The sequence below is a fragment of the Halichoeres trimaculatus genome, unplaced genomic scaffold (genome assembly GCF_033239565.1).
Source record: "Halichoeres trimaculatus isolate MK-OKI-2021-1 unplaced genomic scaffold, fHalTri1.1 fHalTri1_scaffold_23, whole genome shotgun sequence".
NCBI lineage: Eukaryota > Metazoa > Chordata > Actinopteri > Labriformes > Labridae > Halichoeres > Halichoeres trimaculatus.
Window position 1 is genome coordinate 4,658,212 of NW_027437201.1, and position 16,448 is coordinate 4,674,659.

The 16,448-nt window shown below is 36.3% G+C and overlaps 3 protein-coding genes across 3 annotated transcripts; 1 reads left to right on the forward strand and 2 right to left on the reverse strand.

Moving 5' to 3' along the window:
* Window positions 1-171: 171 nt before the first annotated feature.
* On the reverse strand, window positions 172-2,944 carry ndufb8 (NADH:ubiquinone oxidoreductase subunit B8). The gene is made up of 5 exons (XM_074663440.1): window positions 2,805-2,944; window positions 2,425-2,551; window positions 1,580-1,679; window positions 979-1,134; window positions 172-334 (listed from the first exon to the last, which is right to left on the reverse strand). The coding sequence occupies exons 1-5, from the start codon at window positions 2,935-2,937 to the stop codon at window positions 242-244; spliced, it is 609 nt and encodes a 202-aa protein (XP_074519541.1). The 5' UTR covers window positions 2,938-2,944; the 3' UTR covers window positions 172-241.
* Window positions 2,945-3,331: 387 nt separating this feature from the next.
* Window positions 3,332-4,462, reverse strand: gpx9 (glutathione peroxidase 9). The gene is made up of 5 exons (XM_074663461.1): window positions 4,331-4,462; window positions 4,120-4,213; window positions 3,706-3,836; window positions 3,477-3,607; window positions 3,332-3,392 (listed from the first exon to the last, which is right to left on the reverse strand). Exons 1-5 carry the CDS (start codon window positions 4,460-4,462, stop codon window positions 3,332-3,334), a joined length of 549 nt encoding a protein of 182 aa, XP_074519562.1.
* A 1,027-nt stretch (window positions 4,463-5,489) lies between these two features.
* On the forward strand, window positions 5,490-8,196 carry fbxl15 (F-box and leucine-rich repeat protein 15). Its single transcript, XM_074663365.1, has 5 exons — window positions 5,490-5,640; window positions 5,975-6,134; window positions 6,227-6,729; window positions 6,826-7,038; window positions 7,173-8,196. Exons 1-4 carry the CDS (start codon window positions 5,615-5,617, stop codon window positions 7,013-7,015), a joined length of 879 nt encoding a protein of 292 aa, XP_074519466.1. The 5' UTR covers window positions 5,490-5,614; the 3' UTR covers window positions 7,016-7,038; window positions 7,173-8,196.
* Window positions 8,197-16,448: the final 8,252 nt, after the last annotated feature.

The following is a 16,448-nucleotide window of genomic DNA, read 5'->3' on the forward strand; positions in this document are numbered from 1 at the left end:
GACATTACTTATTAAGAGGTGGCCTGAAGTAACCTCAGTGACACGTTTAACTCAACAAATATGTAACTTAGATACTTTGCATTTATAAAAAAGAATGTGGCACTTTGAATTGATCCTTTTTTTACAGTATTGAATTCTTTGTACACAAAAAAACACGAGCAACAAAAGTGAGAGATTTAAGAGTTAACATCTTTATTCTTCACAGAAATATATATACACAGGTAGATTCAGGTTTAGGTCATTAGATTTCATAATTTTTGACTTCTTCTGGTTCCTTATTAGGATCTCCTCCTCTCTCCAGGTACAGGTTGTTATAGGGGTACTGTTTTGGGCCCTGTAAGAGAGAAAACACATTTTTCTCATTTATTTAAAAAATAGAATCTATTTCATAAAGACATTGCAAAGCATATTTAAAATACAAGAAAAGTAAAATATTCAACTTCTTTCATTGGAGTATATTTGCTCATGACCAACAGCATTATTAAATGGATTTCTTTGAGGAATTGAGCATCAGACAATCAAAGACACAAAGTCCAGCCTCATCTCTGCTTGGCTGACACCTTTATATTTAAAAATTTAAAAGTGAAAAACTTTAAAGGAAATTTACAGTGTGAAAAACTCAAGTGGGGTAGCTTTTAAATACTACAAGGGAAAATATACTTCTAAGCTTCTTAGTAATTACCAACTTAATAAGGAGTTGTTTAATTTTGTGCTCTATTTCTGCTTGATCCAATTTAGAGAACAGGGATTGATTTCGGACATGTTCTTATAACTTTGATCCTGTCGTCTGAGCAGAGAATTCTGGTCCTGTGTGTGATTCAATAATTACACATCAATGTTTTCTTCAACAGACACATGTACTCACAAAAACTTAAATCAGCTGAAACTCTCTTTTCAATACAGCTTATAAATAAATGAATTATAGGTAAGAAAAAGAGATGGAGACAGAAAAAGAAACCCCAGCATTTCACTACTCACAACAGCCTGGTAAGCTTGATATTTCTCCCCGAGGCAGAACATGATCAGCATGAAACCAAGGAAACCAAACAGTTGTTTGCACATGGTGGCCCAGGGCACAACGGTGGGGCTGGTGTCTACACGGTTCCTGATGTACATGTCGAAGTCCCAGTGCATCTAAAAGAGCCCCAGACACATTAGTTTCAATTTGTTACTGGCAAACTCAACAGAACTGAAATAGTACTTTGGTTTCCCCCTAAAAACTAAAAAAAAAAAACATGTTCCATCATTGTGTGACTAATGGACCATGTCTCTGATAACTTAATGTCACACAAACTGCATAAACTGAAACTGATCACTCTTGACAACCACTCATATAAATCATTTATGACTTCTACACAGCTCTAGCATTTTGATGCATTTAAGATAAACCCTATAAGCTAAATACAGCTCCAAAATGAACATTTACAGGAAAAAGGATCCATGTTTATTTAACGCCTGCACAAATCCTGCTATACATAATTATTTGTGGCACATGTTGGCAGATAAACCTTTGATACATCTGAGGCACATCTGTGACAAATATTCATCTCCAAGACATTAAGTCATCTCCGTATCTTACCGGCTCTCCCCAGTTTCTCCTCAGATCAGGGTGGTCCCACTTGTACCAGGGGTCTCTCTCCTGTTGGGATCTATCTGGTAACTTTGGATAATCACCAAAGCTATATAAAAAAAAGAAAATGACAGAAAGTTGTTAAGTATTCTACCACTGTTCTATGAAATATTATACTTAGAAGCATGTTTTAAGATTTTTTTCATAACTTTTGCCCCTATGTAATGGAGGCAGAAAAACAGAAAAGCACTCTAGCTCACCATTTCTGGATGTGACCAAAGCTTCATAACTTTTGTTCTCTTGTGTTTTGTTGATATTCCTGTCTATAGAAATGGATCACCTGATCCTATTACTGCTTTATTTGGTCACTTCTAAGAGATGTATTCTAAAACTGTGGAAATCTGCTCCTACCCCTTGGTTAAAGACCTGTTTAAGGGAAGTGATAAAATATTATATTGTACTGACTACTATTAATTCACAAGTTCATTAATTATTTAAATAATAATAATAACAATTATTATTATTATTATTATATTGGCTCCTACATGTTGAAAGGTTAAGATATGCACAAGTTTTTAGAACATGGCACTCCATAGTACAATATAATTTAAGCAAATAGGTCCCATTTCCACCATCCCATTCTGCAAGTACAACACCAACAGAAAAGCATTGAAACGTATGTATCTTCTGTAATAATTGTCATGTCAATTTTCTTTTTGTTTGGCTGTACGGTGATGTTCACTTTAGTTTTTTTCTCTGCACTGTACCTGTTTTTTTTTTAATTATGTTTTTATAGAAAAAACATGATAAATAAAGTGTTTAAAAATAAGTGTTTCTTAAGAAACAAAGCTCACCCCTCGCCGTTGTCGGGAAGTGGTTCATAGTCCTCAACTCTCATGTTGTACTTCTTTGCAGCAGCAGCTCTCTCTTCTGGGGTCTTAGGATAGGGACCAGGCATCATATCCTTTGACGTACCGGAGGCTGAAAGACCAAAACTCACGTTAGTTAAACATGACATAATTCAATCATCATACGCAAATAACAAAGAGGAAAACACAAAGTTATACAGCTAGCTTTCACTCAGTTAAAACTGCGGTAGCCATTCAATACGATCTGCTAACGTTAGCCTGTCAAGGTGACATGCATTCGAGTCTTTCGACTGTAAACCCTCGCGCGAATTTTAAGATAATTTTTTTACATAGTTTTATTTACGGCTTAATTCCACACGACTGACCTGCCCTAACACCAGACGACAGGCCTGAAATGCCAGAACCGTTCCCTTTGGAGATGGCTTGGGCCCACCGCCGAAACACAACACCCGCCATGTTTACTGGCTGCCACTGACTGACAGACTGAGATGTACGCATGCGCACAACTAGGAGTATGGGTCGGCGTAAGGACCAACATAATCTCATACAAAACAGAATGGTAGAATACGATAAACATAAGAACCGGTTAAAGTTTTTCATTAAATGAAATAATTAAGATACATATAAATAATTCAAAAACAACAACCAGAACTGTATTGTGTTAATTCATTTTATGTTTATTCTGATATATTTATGAACAGCAGATGTCATCACATGGGAGAAAGGCATGATAGTGGTTAAAATATCCACCAGTGGCCGAAGGGAACTAGTTCTCAGAGTGAATGCACAAAAAATCCGAGGCCTGCTCCTCTTCCCATCAGATCCAGCTCAGGTACACAAGTGCATTTACTGGGGGATCGTCACTCTGCCACTGGTTAAAACAGAGTCTGACTCATCGAAGAAGATCAGCTATATCTTTCTCGACTGTCTCAAGTGGGCAATGAAGTTCATATCTAAGAGGAGGAAAAGAAACCATTAGAGCAAGAATAAAAGTGAGAAAATATTAAATTCAACTTGTGACCATTGGTTTTATTCACCTTTTGTAGGGTATGCCATCTGCAGTAATTAGGAACTTTTCAAAATTCCATCGTATGTCATTGACTTTGATTGGAGACCAGTAGAGTTTCTTAATGTCTCCAATCACAGGGTTCACGAAAGGGAGAGATTCCTGTGGCAAATGAAAAATGACAGGTGGAGCAGTTGGTATGAAAAAGAAATGCACGAAAAAAAATATCCTTGACATTCAAACCCCAGACCACACTTTACCTTTAGAAAGGTGAATAGAGGCTCCTCATTTAAACCATTCACTTCAACTTTGCCAAAGACGGGAAACTTTGGCACAAATCCTCCTCCAGGTCTCACGTACTTTAGAATATTAAGGGATTCATGATTCATCTCTGGAAGAAACACACAGTAAAGCTTCTACATGATCTTTTTGACGGTCACTCGATGAACATATCAGTTTATTATCCTTTAAAGCAATAATCATGACTAAATTTGTCTGTGAATGACAAAAAACATTGGCTGAACCCATAATCCACCCATTTAAATCTACAAATAAAAGTTTTTCAGTTCATATCTCAGTATTTAAAGAAAATAGACAAGCATAGCCATTAATGATATCCAGTGATGGGAAGGAGTTATAATACAAATATGTTTAGAGGTATAGAGTGTACCTACCAGGTGACTGGAGGCCAAATTGGTTGCATGTGAATGCCAATACAGTAAAGTTGAGGTCACCAAACATTTCCATCAGTGCATTCAGTCTGTGGTACTGAAAGGAAGAAGACACAATAGTCAAATACCTCTTCAATAAAACTCACACAGAAATTATGTGTGGTGTGATGTAGTAATCTGAGTGTGATCAATCATCTCTCTCGCAGATTATTACCTCCTCTATAGTTGACCCTCAGAAGGTGGCGACGTTGATGATGAGCAGCACCTTCCCCCTGTAGTTACAGAGCGGAACCATCTGTCCATCCAGATTCTCAACAGAGAAATCATAGATTGATTTATTCCCCATGCTTGTACTCTGTGCGGGCTTGTAAATAGGATTGTAGTCAGTCAAGAGTGAGTTTTCACTCAGCTATCCTGTTGGCTCGTCTCATTCACTGAAACATAACTCATGGGTCAGCAATTGTTCAGCATGACTGACTTCATTGTTCTCCTGGGCAGAGGTGAGCTGGCAGGATGGTCATTTGTTTAACACATGTATCCCCGGGAACTGGCTGCTAATATGGAAACAGAGTGTTGTCACTGGGGGATAAAATATTTATAATAAACATCCTTTAAACAGGTCCGCAGGGCAACACACTTTGGAGGTACTGTCTCCTTTTGTGGATGAGACAAACAATGAAAGAAGTGTTAGAACTATTGTTTATTTTGTGAAGTTTTCAAAACGATTGTGTTTACAATGTGCTGCAAAGGCGCCTACTTGGCCCCCAAACACATCAGCGGTGGAATTATTGTATAATTTATAAATTACTTTTTCTTTGTCAGCTTATTGTAACACATCTACGGTGCTTTTAAATACACCATTTTTGGACTCAACTGAAGCTTTTTTTTCTGAAATAATACGTAATAATATCATGTGGGCTGTGCGGGCTGTGTAAATTGAATGCTGACGTTAAACAGGAAAGATGCCATTGGTGCGTTCAGGGTTCTAAGTGAACGTAAACGTCCAGCTTCCAATAAAAACGACACCAAGTCAACTAATCATGTTTTACTCAAGTTCAAACATTTAATCAGTATAATTCGGTTAAAAAAACTCAAAATAAAACAATGTAGGTTTATCGAAAGGATAGTGTATGTTGTTTTCTTTAAAAAAAAAAAAAGTAGGGTGGCTTGGAATCTAAACTTTTGCTTTTTTGCTGCAAAAAATGAAAAATAAAATAAAATATAAAAGTAAAACTGATTAATTAGAATGAGCTCACATTTTTCTGTTAAACCAGAAATACGCTGTTCATTCTCTTAACGCTTTTTCTCCTCATACTTACAACATTTTCTATGCCGATATGTTCCCTGCTGATACCGTTCTTGACTCTCCCGACGGTACCTGAAGGCATCATTAGGTTTGGGTTACACCTCAAGTGCTCGCAAGATGCTAACGAATAATACGTTAATTTGGAATTTATGGGGAAACCAACGAGTCTCTGTTTAACACTGAAGAGAAAGGATGGACGAAGAGGCTAAGACACCCACGTAAACACCTTTAAAAATTGAGCGTTGCATTTAAAATACTTTAGAAAGGTGGCCCGGCATGCTAGCTCCTCAGCTAGCAGCGATAGCTGTCAAGTAAAAACAACCTGAGATGGGTCGCCGGTTGCGGTCGCTGTTATTTATTTATAGCATTCAAACTTCTTAAATTAGATATAGAATTGTATTAAATTTCTATATACTGTACTGTGCCGCTAACTTGGTAAAATTCACCTCATGCCAGGCTTGTAACGTGCTTTAACGTTTAATTGATAGTTTCCTGTGAACTGCTTTACTTCTGCGCTCAGTATCAAAGTTCAGCAGCTTTGCATTCTTTCAGATGTGATCTGTTGGACTTGCCCTGGGAGGATGTGCTTGTCCCACATATTTTATGCTACTTGCCACTTCAACACCTCGTCAGTCTGCAGAGGGTGAGCAAACAGTTCCACAGCCTCATCCAGGTGTATCTAGCAAACTGTAGGACCTTTGACCTGTCCCCGGTGAGTCCTCTGAACTAAGATTTCAGCAGATTTTAACTACTGAGAGGTGTTGTTGAAATGTCTGTGTAATGCTTTGTTTTTGACATTCACAGATCGGGCCATCCATTCCTAAAGAAGCATTTTGCTCCATGTTGAAAGACAACAAAGTCCTCCACAGCTTGTCTTTGCAGAACTGCTCAGACTGGGTGACGGACAAGGAGCTGCTGCCAGTGATCGGCCAGAACCAGCATCTACAGCGAGTGGACATGAGCGGGTGTGCTTGGCTCACCCGACACTCCCTGGTGGCTGTGTCCTTGAGTTGCACACACTTGCAGCACCTGGGCCTGGCACACTGCGAGTGGGTGGACAGCCTGTCCCTGCGAAGCCTCGCTGACCACTGCGGGGGGCTCGAGTCGATCGACCTCACTGCCTGCCGCCAGCTCAAGGACGACGCCATCTGCTACCTGGCTAAGAAGTGTCTGAAGCTGAGGTCTCTGTCATTGGCGGTGAATGCGAACATCACTGACGAGTCAGTGGAAGAAGTGGCCAAAAACTGCAGGAGCCTGGAGCAGCTGGACCTGACGGGTTGCCTGCGGGTCAGGAACCAGTCCATCAGGTACATGATATCTTATTTTCAAGTTGAGTCCAGCTAACTTTGCTCACACTTTCACTTGTGCAACCATCCTTGAGATCCTTGATGCTGTGCTTGTAGGACGCTCGCAGAGTACTGCCCCAAGCTGCAGTCCCTGAAGGTGAATCACTGCCACAATGTGACCGAGTCCAGTCTGGATCCTCTACGGAAACGCAACGTAGTGATAGATGTGGAGCCGCCTTTGCAGAGGGCTCTGGTGCTTCTTCAGGATGTGCTGGGGTTCGCTCCCTTTATCAATCTCCAGATATAACACAAGGGCCATCAATCTCACAGGTAATTGCAGCTGTTTATGTATTTATAAGCTTCTGACTTGTTAACAGCCAGAACTGTCTATCACACGTTTTAGCAGCAGATGAAGCAGGTCGAGTTCAAACCATCATTTCTCCTCTTTTCTTTTTTTTTTTCAGGTGTCTTTGTCAGAGCAGTCACCCTCAGCTCCAGAAAAAGACATGTGAGTTACTCTAAATAAAAAGTCTTAACAGTCTCAAGACAATCCAAGAAAGACCTGGATGTTTTGCACTCAACTTTTTGTGTCAGAAACAAAAGACCTCACTTTAATGTGCTTAAAGTTAAACATTCAAGAGCTGAAGAAATATTTGCAACTGACTGAAAAAAGCCATGATTTTTTTATTTTTATTTTAGGATTGCTGCCACACGTCTAAATGATGTCACTTTTGCTCTTTTTGTAAATCCTTCAGTGTTGTAATATGTTTTAAAATGTGGCTTTTTGGAAGCTGTTCTAACTTATGTACAGCAACGTTTGTCTGCCAAACGAAGTACACACCTTACTTTGTGTGTACAATTAAAAAACATTTATCTTATGTTTCATTTAGAAACATTAAAACAATGTTTGAGTTTAATTGAACATTTCAGTTTGCATGTTTATGTTAGTTTTAAAGGATAATTCACCCAAATATCTCCAAACACCGTCTTCTACTGCCATCACGGTGCAATGAGGATAAGAAAGCTGAGCGTGTTCCTCAGGATTATCCTCACACCTCACACTTTTTCAGCAACCAGCTTTGTTTCTCACACGCGTAGTAATGTTAATACTGTCAGCGTGGCTAGATGCCGCCTGGGATTAGTGAGCAAGTGTTTGTGTGTTTTGTGTTGCAACAGAAACGACCCTTTAACTTATGATATTGATACATACAGTACACGCTCATTGCACGCTCAGTTTGTGTGTGTGTGTGAGAGGGGTTTAGGAATTAATCAGGACCTTTTTTCCATCAAACACGTAAAATCTCTTTTGTAAAATGTACCTGTAAAATGTCCAATGCACTTACTCAATCATACGGTGTGTGAACTATACATGAAATATTAAATTATGAGATACAAAGACTGTCGTCACTTCTTCCCTGTATTAACCCTCAAGGGTAATCAGGGACATTTTTCTTCTGTCAGGTACTTTTTTTTCTTTTGCATGATTTTTGGCTGTAATTTTGGCTGTTACTCTACATAGACTGATATTTAATAAGAAGGTTTTTATGGAAATCTTCAAATTAAAATTTCAGATTTTTAATAAATAATAATAAACATCTGACAAATATGTGCTATATCAAATACTGCTATGAAAACATAACAGATTGATATTTCTTCTACTTTTTATTGCTCAAATCTTTCAATCAACTTCAGACCTAACTGAAAACACCAAATTTATATATGTATATATATATATATATATATATATATATATATATATATATATATATATATATATATATATATATATATATATATATAATTTTACATTACATGATATTGCTGTTTTTGGGTAAAAAAAAAAAAAAAAAAGAATAAAAATAAAAAGTTAATTTCCATGTAATAAATGTTGAAGGGCTGGGAAATTTTTTTGTAAATATCAAGCTTAAATAATAATAATAATAATGATAATGATAATAATAATAATAATAATAATAATAATAATAATAATAATGATAATAATAAATTAGCTTTGATCTATTCTTTTTTCTTTTCTTTTTGCAGTGCCATATTCTGTATTTACGAACCCTTTCAGGTAAACAGAGAACAAAAATGTCCCATAGAGTTCCATTATAACTTTGATTTTTAAAACGGAAGTCACTACAAAATATAATAGTACATTCTCTAATTAAAGGTTTTTATTTTGGAGAAAAATAGAACAATTTTGCATTTTAACTGTTTACCATGAGATGGGATAATTTTCCCATTGTACATCGTTAAACAAAACACATTTCCAAGCCACAAAAACAACTTTATAATAAATACAAATGTGCATTTAAAGGATTAAAATAATATAAGTGATTGAATATTTGGTATTTTTGATTAGGACTAAAGTGAATTGAAGAATTTGGGCCACAAAAGTTGAAAAATTTATCCGTTATGTTTTTATAGCAGGTTTTTTTTTTGAGAGGACATTTTTGTCTTCTGATTACCTCAAAGGTTTGTAAATTAAAGCTACCCATGAGGTCTAATAAAACTGCTAATTTATTCTGCTTGTGTACCATTTTTATGGACTCTAAGTCGTTTTAGTCAAAAAAGGCGTCATAAAGACAAAAAAACATGTATAAGTTGCACTGGTTGCATTTCTTTAAAATGATTTGGTTTGTTTACAGTATTACTAGAGAGAACCATTTACATATAAATTTTGATAAGTAACTATTTGTGTATTAAGTTCAAATATTTTCCGACAGCACCACATATCAGTGACCATACTTAAGTTTCAGTTTCTCTTCTCAATGTGGGATCATCTCACTCACTCCCGTCAGCGTGCAGTGCCGTCAAGGCCGTAGAGATATTCACTCATTGATATTCCTCATGTCTGAATTAAGCTACTGTTTTCAATAAAAGTATCCAATAACACAGCACCTTATTTGTTTGGTATAGAAGTTGCACCTGACAATAAGTTGTAGAACCAGGCCAACTGTGAAAAAAGTGCAACTTGTAGCTTGGAAAACATGGTAATTACCTTAAATACAAAAAGACTTTAAAGGAACATCAGAAATGTTAAATGTGCTAAATTAAACCAGTGGAATTCCAAAGCAAAAAACATGATCTGTTACTGTTACAATTCAACAACTACATAAATTTTTTATTTAGGGATACAACATTTTCTGTTCAATGTTTTCTGTAAAGTGTGCTCAAACATTCTTGTTCCATCATCACAGACTGATGAAAACAAACCTCACCTGTCACTCAGGTGTCTCTGGATCCCAGATGATCAGTGGTCAGTTTTCTGCAGAGTAACGTGCTAAGTAAACATCAATAAACTCTGCTGTTGACCAAGGAAAATGTTCTCCAATAGAGGGCAATATGGGGAAAATATGTCGGTATGTTTTTATGTCAGGATCAGGACCTGGGTTTGATCATGATTTTATTTTCCATATTCAGACGTTTTTGACCTTCAAACAACATTTCAAGACCCAGATATTTCTTATCCTCTGGCCTTATGTCCTCTGATGTTATTTTTAAACTCTCACATTTTCATATCATGATAAATCCATTCATTTAAAGACATCAGCTGTAGGAGTTGTTGGGTATCTGCAGAATGTAAAGAGCTTAGGCTTTATACCAGTAACCTATGTATAGTCCAAATGTAGTTTAATGAGATGATTCTAGACATACTTTGGTTTTTGTTTGTGCACTAAACAGAAATTGTTAATGAAAGCTTGATTTAGAATATGAGTTGTTTCAGTGCCATTATTAATAGATTGTAAGATTAAAGAAATGAATGACACAAATTTTGGTTTCAAGTCTTCAAATTTCCAAGAACTAGACTGAAATGTCAAAGCACTGGAGCTCATTTCTTTTAACTTGTTGGTATCATGACTCAAACCTAACACAAGGTGGCAGCAGTGAGTCAGGATATTTAGCTGTGTGAATGGAACAGAGGGTGCATAACTTCCAAATTACAGTATCTATCACTCCTATAAAACACAGTGATGTTTGTTTTTCATAGTTTGGAGCACAGGTGTGAATAAAAACACCTTTGGAGAAGGTTTGGAGAATGTGCTCCATGCGTGGCTCGTTCGTCTGACAGAGAAACAAACACCGTCTTTATGATCTTGTTAACTCTTGATTGAGTGATTGCACACTAAGAATTAACGTTTCCCTTTGTTGCTGCAGCTTTGTGCTCAAACCCCCTCCTTCCCCTCTGGGTTTCCTCTGGTGGTACCGACTGGCAGACTAACTTGTCTCTGTGACAACACAACAGGTCTATTTTCCACTTGATGGCATGGTTTGGTCCATCTGCTGCGTGCTGTCCACGAGCTGAACGTGCACCAACAGAGAGTTGTGTTTGGAGGGCTTCAGGGATCGGCCGGCGTCCTTCTGTTAGCTCTGCTCATCGTCATATCGAAGCGCTGAGAGCCTCAGAGGAGACATGGCGGTGTCAGGAGGTAGAGAGAAAAGCTTGAAATTTCAATTTAGAAACATTTGATGCAAAATTTAAACAGTTCTAGAGAAAGTTTTCTCATATTTTTGGTCTGCTTTAGATGTTACACTTTTTTTCCTGAAGACAATAACACACTGACACAGACACTGTTTTCTGTTTACAGTAGATGCCAATTTTTACACAAATCCTGCAAGATGTAAAGGTAGCCTTATTCAGTGGTTCCCAAAGTCATGGTGGGGACGCCCTCAAAGGTCACAAAACACTGACAGGGGGGTCCTGAAATGTCTTCCAAAATCAAAAACTACTTAAAATTGCATATTTCAGACTGAAAATGTTTGATCTACTTCCAACATTTCTTGCTTAAAGACCTCCAATGTGACCTACCCAGTATCAGCAGTGAAGGATCACTTATGAAGACACAACATGAGCTCAACACTAGGGAGGTGGAGAAAAAATCAATTCACATGTGTAAAATCATTTTTGTTTTACAATTTTTAAATCAGGATGTTTTTGTTCAGATTTTTATTTTTTATTTGAATACTTCATTTTTTTTAGGCTGAGTCGAATAAAAAAAGTTACTGCTTTTCTCCAGCAGAGGGTGACATTTTTTTTCTTTGACTATCTAGTAACTTGATGTCAGATCCCCTGAATAAATCCTACAAACTGACTTACATGATTTGCTTTTTGGGAAAATATGGCTCCTGATATAATCTGTAGACATTATTATTCAACTTTTTCACATGGTCAAAAAAGCAAACTGAATCGGCAACATCGTTAAAGAATCAAATCAGGAGAAAAGCGTATCGTCCCAGCACTACCACGAAGTAGTCTGATTTTCTACCCATCAGTAAAACTAAGACTCTTTGGCCTTTTTTGTTTGTTTTTGTCTGTTTTTGAAATTAGTTTTTGGAGTCACAGGCTGAAGACTTTGGAAACCCCTGGTCTAACACACTCTGACTTCTAAAGAAACAGTTGATCAGTGATGTTCTCTCTTTGTGTATGAGAAATTGCAAGGAAAGATTTTTGACTGGTTTGGTAAAGAGGTGAACTCTGTGACTTTAGATTATTGTGTTTAGTCAGAAAAAAAAAATGAAATACAATAAAAAAAATAAAAACTTATATTTTTTTCTCACCGAGTAACGCACTTTTACAAACTTCTGTTTTTTTTAAAAATAAATTCCTTTTTTTAAAAAAAGTTTGATTAAAGAATCCAATCAATTAAATTACTAAAAGACATGGACTAACATTTTCTAAAAAGTTTTAAATTTTGCCAAATTTAGTAAAATATTCAATTATTTTTGTGCAAATATCAAATAAAACATGAGGCAAAATAGAAAATACTCATTTATCCTTGCATTTCAATGCATGGACAGGGATTTTTAGTTTGTTGTAGACGTACATATTTATCTTTAAGGAGTGCAAATATATTTCATAGAGTTTTAACTAGGATCAATCACTGTCAGCCTTTTTATCGTCAAAGAAAAGTGAAATAAATGAAGAAAATACCTTTTTTGTTTTTTCCTGCTTCATAAAGCATGAATAGAGCGTTAAGTAGACATCTTTATAACCCAGTATAATCCAGAGTGTTTGACTGAATATGATATGAAATACTAATCTTTTTTTCTTTTGCATCCTTACGCAATAACAAAAAATGAATTCCAAACTCAAAATCAAAGATAAGATTACTCATTTTTCCTGCACTAAAATAAATGCATCTGATATTTCAATTTACAGTAAAAGGCAGGACTGAAGTTAAAAATAAAAACCATAATTAATCATCTGTTCAGAGGCCGAGCAGAAGCCGTCTTCTTTCAGCATCCAGTGGGTTAAAAATGTCTCAGGCTACATTCATCATGGAGGACCTCAATTAGCATTGATCTGCAGGGGGGAAAGAAACATCGCTGTGTTATTATATACCACCGAGCAATTTCTGTTCCAGTGATTGAGTGTACGAGGGGATTTCTGTAACATAGCCAGCCTAACATATTTTGTCTTCCTGTCAATAATCTAGCACTTGTCTAAATTATTGATCAATAGCAACTGATCATTTTATACCCAGGCACAACAGTGAGGGTGGTCCGCTCCGTTCAGGCTGCAGCTGCAGCCCCTGGCAGGGGGAAATATACTGAACTTATTACAAGAAGGAATAAATCTGACTTTACTCTCTGTCTGCTCTCACACAGCGCTCTGACAGATCACTAACTTACTGATGGAGTTCAGACAGAGTGACTTTTGTTTATGTGGGCTGTGCTGTCAGGTTCAAACATAGACTGTAAGGGGTCCAGAACTCTTTTAGACTGCATGTTGGTTTCTGCTCACATTAGGGTCTGTCTCAGGAAGAGAGGAAGCACAGGTAAAGAATGAAAAACAAGAGCTGGATAGAGAAAAATCAACAGAATACTGATTAAAAGACAGACATTGTTAGTATTGTGTAAGTTTCATGCTTCTGTCTGTCTTGACCAGGACACTAATGTAAAGTTAACACAACAAGGATTTTCCTGGTTAAATAAATTATTAACAAGTGTAAATTTCAAATTTCAAATTCCTGTGGTCAGGTTTTTAATTCAAAATGTGTCACAACTAAGTGCCAACAAATTCATCTTCTAAGCTTCATTCTTCAAAAATTAAAAAGATTTTATATCCCTTGCAGTCCCTCAAAAGTGTAAAAGGTTAAATGTGAAAGGGTTAAAAGGAGAGATATTTAAAGTGCTATGGACTAAAGTTGTCAATTCCAAACAGTTTTTTGCATTCTCTGAACACACACTACACATTTCCTTATGACCACTAGATCATAAATGTAATGTTTGTGGTACCCTTACATATTAAATTTGTAATAAATAAATAAGTAAATAAATAAATAAAAAGATAGAAAGATAGATAAATAGATAAATAAATAAATGAATAAAAGCTAGATAGATAAATAAATAAATAAATAAAAAGATGGATAAATAAATAGAAAAATGAAAATTTGAATGTAAAATTTTTTAAGAAATTGAGGAAATCAAACTATTTTTTTTCTTTCTCCATGGCTTTTTTTTACTCACTTCCAGTGATACAGATGTCACTTTTGTCTTTAAATATTTTTTTTTTCTGCTATTGTCAGGTCATTGTTGCCTTTATTGGAATGAGAACATGTTTTTTAGAAGAAAAAAATGACATAAACACTTGCTTAGATTTCAGTTTTCCAGTATTTTGCCACTTGTAATAACCAACCTAATTCAAATAAAAGCTCCCTTGCCACTTTAAAGCAGGACTTATTACTTCTGATTCGGATGTTCTTGATCCAAAGACGAAAGTGACACCAGTTCAAGTTTCCAAAAAAAGGGGAACATTTTTTATTCCTCAAAAAAAGAAGTAAAGCTGGGGGTTACAAAATGATATGTTTGCTATCTTTCTTGAACAACACTTAACATCCTAACAGTGTCAGAAAAACGTTGCTCCTCGTCCTGCTTCAACATACTTTTGACTAGAGCTTAACTCCTCCTCTAGCTCAGCAAGCATTCGCGACATTAGCCGACACTTTACGGTGGCAAGACATGCACACGAACAGAAATGCAGCCACAAAAACTACTAAAACACAATATTTTAATATTAAACATTAAAACATAAAATATTCAAAAATGATGATCTTATACTGCATTCTGTCATTAGTGGCTCCAACACCACTTAAGACACTGCTGGCTCTGTTTCTGTGTTGTATATGAATAATAAAAAAAAATGCTAAAGATACAGAGTATTTTATTTGACACATGCTCTCCTTTAAGTTGTGGTAGAGGCGATTCTAGAGTCCCTTGGGGCCCGGAGCAAAAATTCACAGTGGGCTCCTCCAGTTAGAGTCAATCAGCCTTACATAATAAATAATCTGACACTAACAAAAAATTATTTGTTTTAGTAAGACTTACCTACTTTGAGCAAGAGGTGAGGGTGAGGCCCCTTTAAGGAGTTCTGCGCGGCCATTGCAAACTCTCCTCATAGTAAGTGCTCTGTAGTGATTTAAAGTTGGTCAGCTCTCTGGGGCCCCCTTTTGGCTCAAGGCCCCAAGCACTTGCCTGCCCTGCCTGTTCACATGCAGTGCCTCTGGTTCTGGGAAAGGGTTTTAGGTTGGTAGAGGGACTGATCCAGGGACTGACTGGAATAAAATAAAGCTGTGTCCATCTTCACGAATATTTCATAAATGGACAACCACTCAAAGACCCTGTTTTTGTTTTGCTGCATCGACCTGAAAACAGAAACATTTTTTTCAGCATCTTTAAAAAAAAAGTTCAAAGATGTGCAATAGCCATAAATATAGCTTTTAATACAGACGGCTAAAAATGACAACCTGAGAGGTGACTGTCGTTCATCTTCAAATCAAGCAACAAAACTCAGATACTGAGGAGAGAAGGCAAAACACAAAAACAAAACTGTACGGTGATGAAACATCATCATGTCCTGTAAATACAAACACAAATAACTCACAAAGAGACAACCAAAAACCACTATTAGACATGGACTGAGTGTAAGTTAAAATGTTATATAGAGAAAGAATAAAATTTGCTTTTACAGGCTCATTCCTCATCTACACTTTACGTCAAGTAAAATTATGTAACAGGAGTTTTTTAAACTTGGATCCTAACTTAGCAGGACGAGAAACTTTGCAGCTTTATAAATCATCTAAAATAAATGTCATTCTTTTTACTGCCACTTCACTTTAAATTTCATTAAATTGACTCAAACACACTGTATTCCAAGAATAAAAGTTCTGAGAAATTATGTGTAACGGCCTGTAAAAGTATTCATTTCATTAACTTTATGACGATATCAAACTTCTAAAGTTTTTACTACTTTCAGAAGCCTGCTGTCTTTGTACACCTGTCATCTGTCTTCTGTCACAAAGCATCAAAGTGAAACCAAAGACTTAAACACACACCCGTAGAGAAAAATATATATTTTATTTTGAAAAAAAAAAAAAAAATCATTATAATAATGAATTTCATGAATTTTAAACTCCTTACATACAATATTTTTCTCTAGTATGTATAAAGAAAACCACTCCCTCCCTTGAAAAATACCCATAATATGTTTTCAGGCCTCTTCCTTTTAATGAACCAAAATTCATATGAGGTGTAGAAAGAATCACTGTAGCTCTTCAGATGGGCCCAAACCTGTGTCACAGATTTTGTTCATTTTCATATTTTTAATTACCAGACGTTCTCCTCCCGTCTTCCATCAGTGAATGAGTCTTTCTTTCGTTTATTAGATGAAGTTTATCTCCTCCAACCATTCACATACAACCTTATTGGCTCCTGCGACTTAGGGATCCATCTTTTGG

What these genes read in the sequence shown, in the direction of transcription:
- fbxl15 (XM_074663365.1), top strand. Translation starts at nt 5,615, where the DNA reads ATGGACGAAGAGGCTAAGACACCCAC. An exon ending in GGACCTTTGACCTGTCCCCG is followed by an intron (nt 6,135 to 6,226) that starts GTGAGTCCTCTG and finishes TGACATTCACAG; the next exon opens with ATCGGGCCATCCATTCCTAA. An exon ending in GTCAGGAACCAGTCCATCAG is followed by an intron (nt 6,730 to 6,825) that starts GTACATGATATC and finishes CTGTGCTTGTAG; the next exon opens with GACGCTCGCAGAGTACTGCC.
- ndufb8 (XM_074663440.1), bottom strand. Translation starts at nt 2,937, where the DNA reads ATGCGTACATCTCAGTCTGTCAGTCAGTGGCAGCCAGTAAACATGGCG. An exon ending in GTCGTCTGGTGTTAGGGCAG is followed by an intron (nt 2,552 to 2,804) that starts GTCAGTCGTGTG and finishes TTGGTCTTTCAG; the next exon opens with CCTCCGGTACGTCAAAGGAT. An exon ending in ATCAAGCTTACCAGGCTGTT is followed by an intron (nt 335 to 978) that starts GTGAGTAGTGAA and finishes TCTCTCTTACAG; the next exon opens with GGCCCAAAACAGTACCCCTA.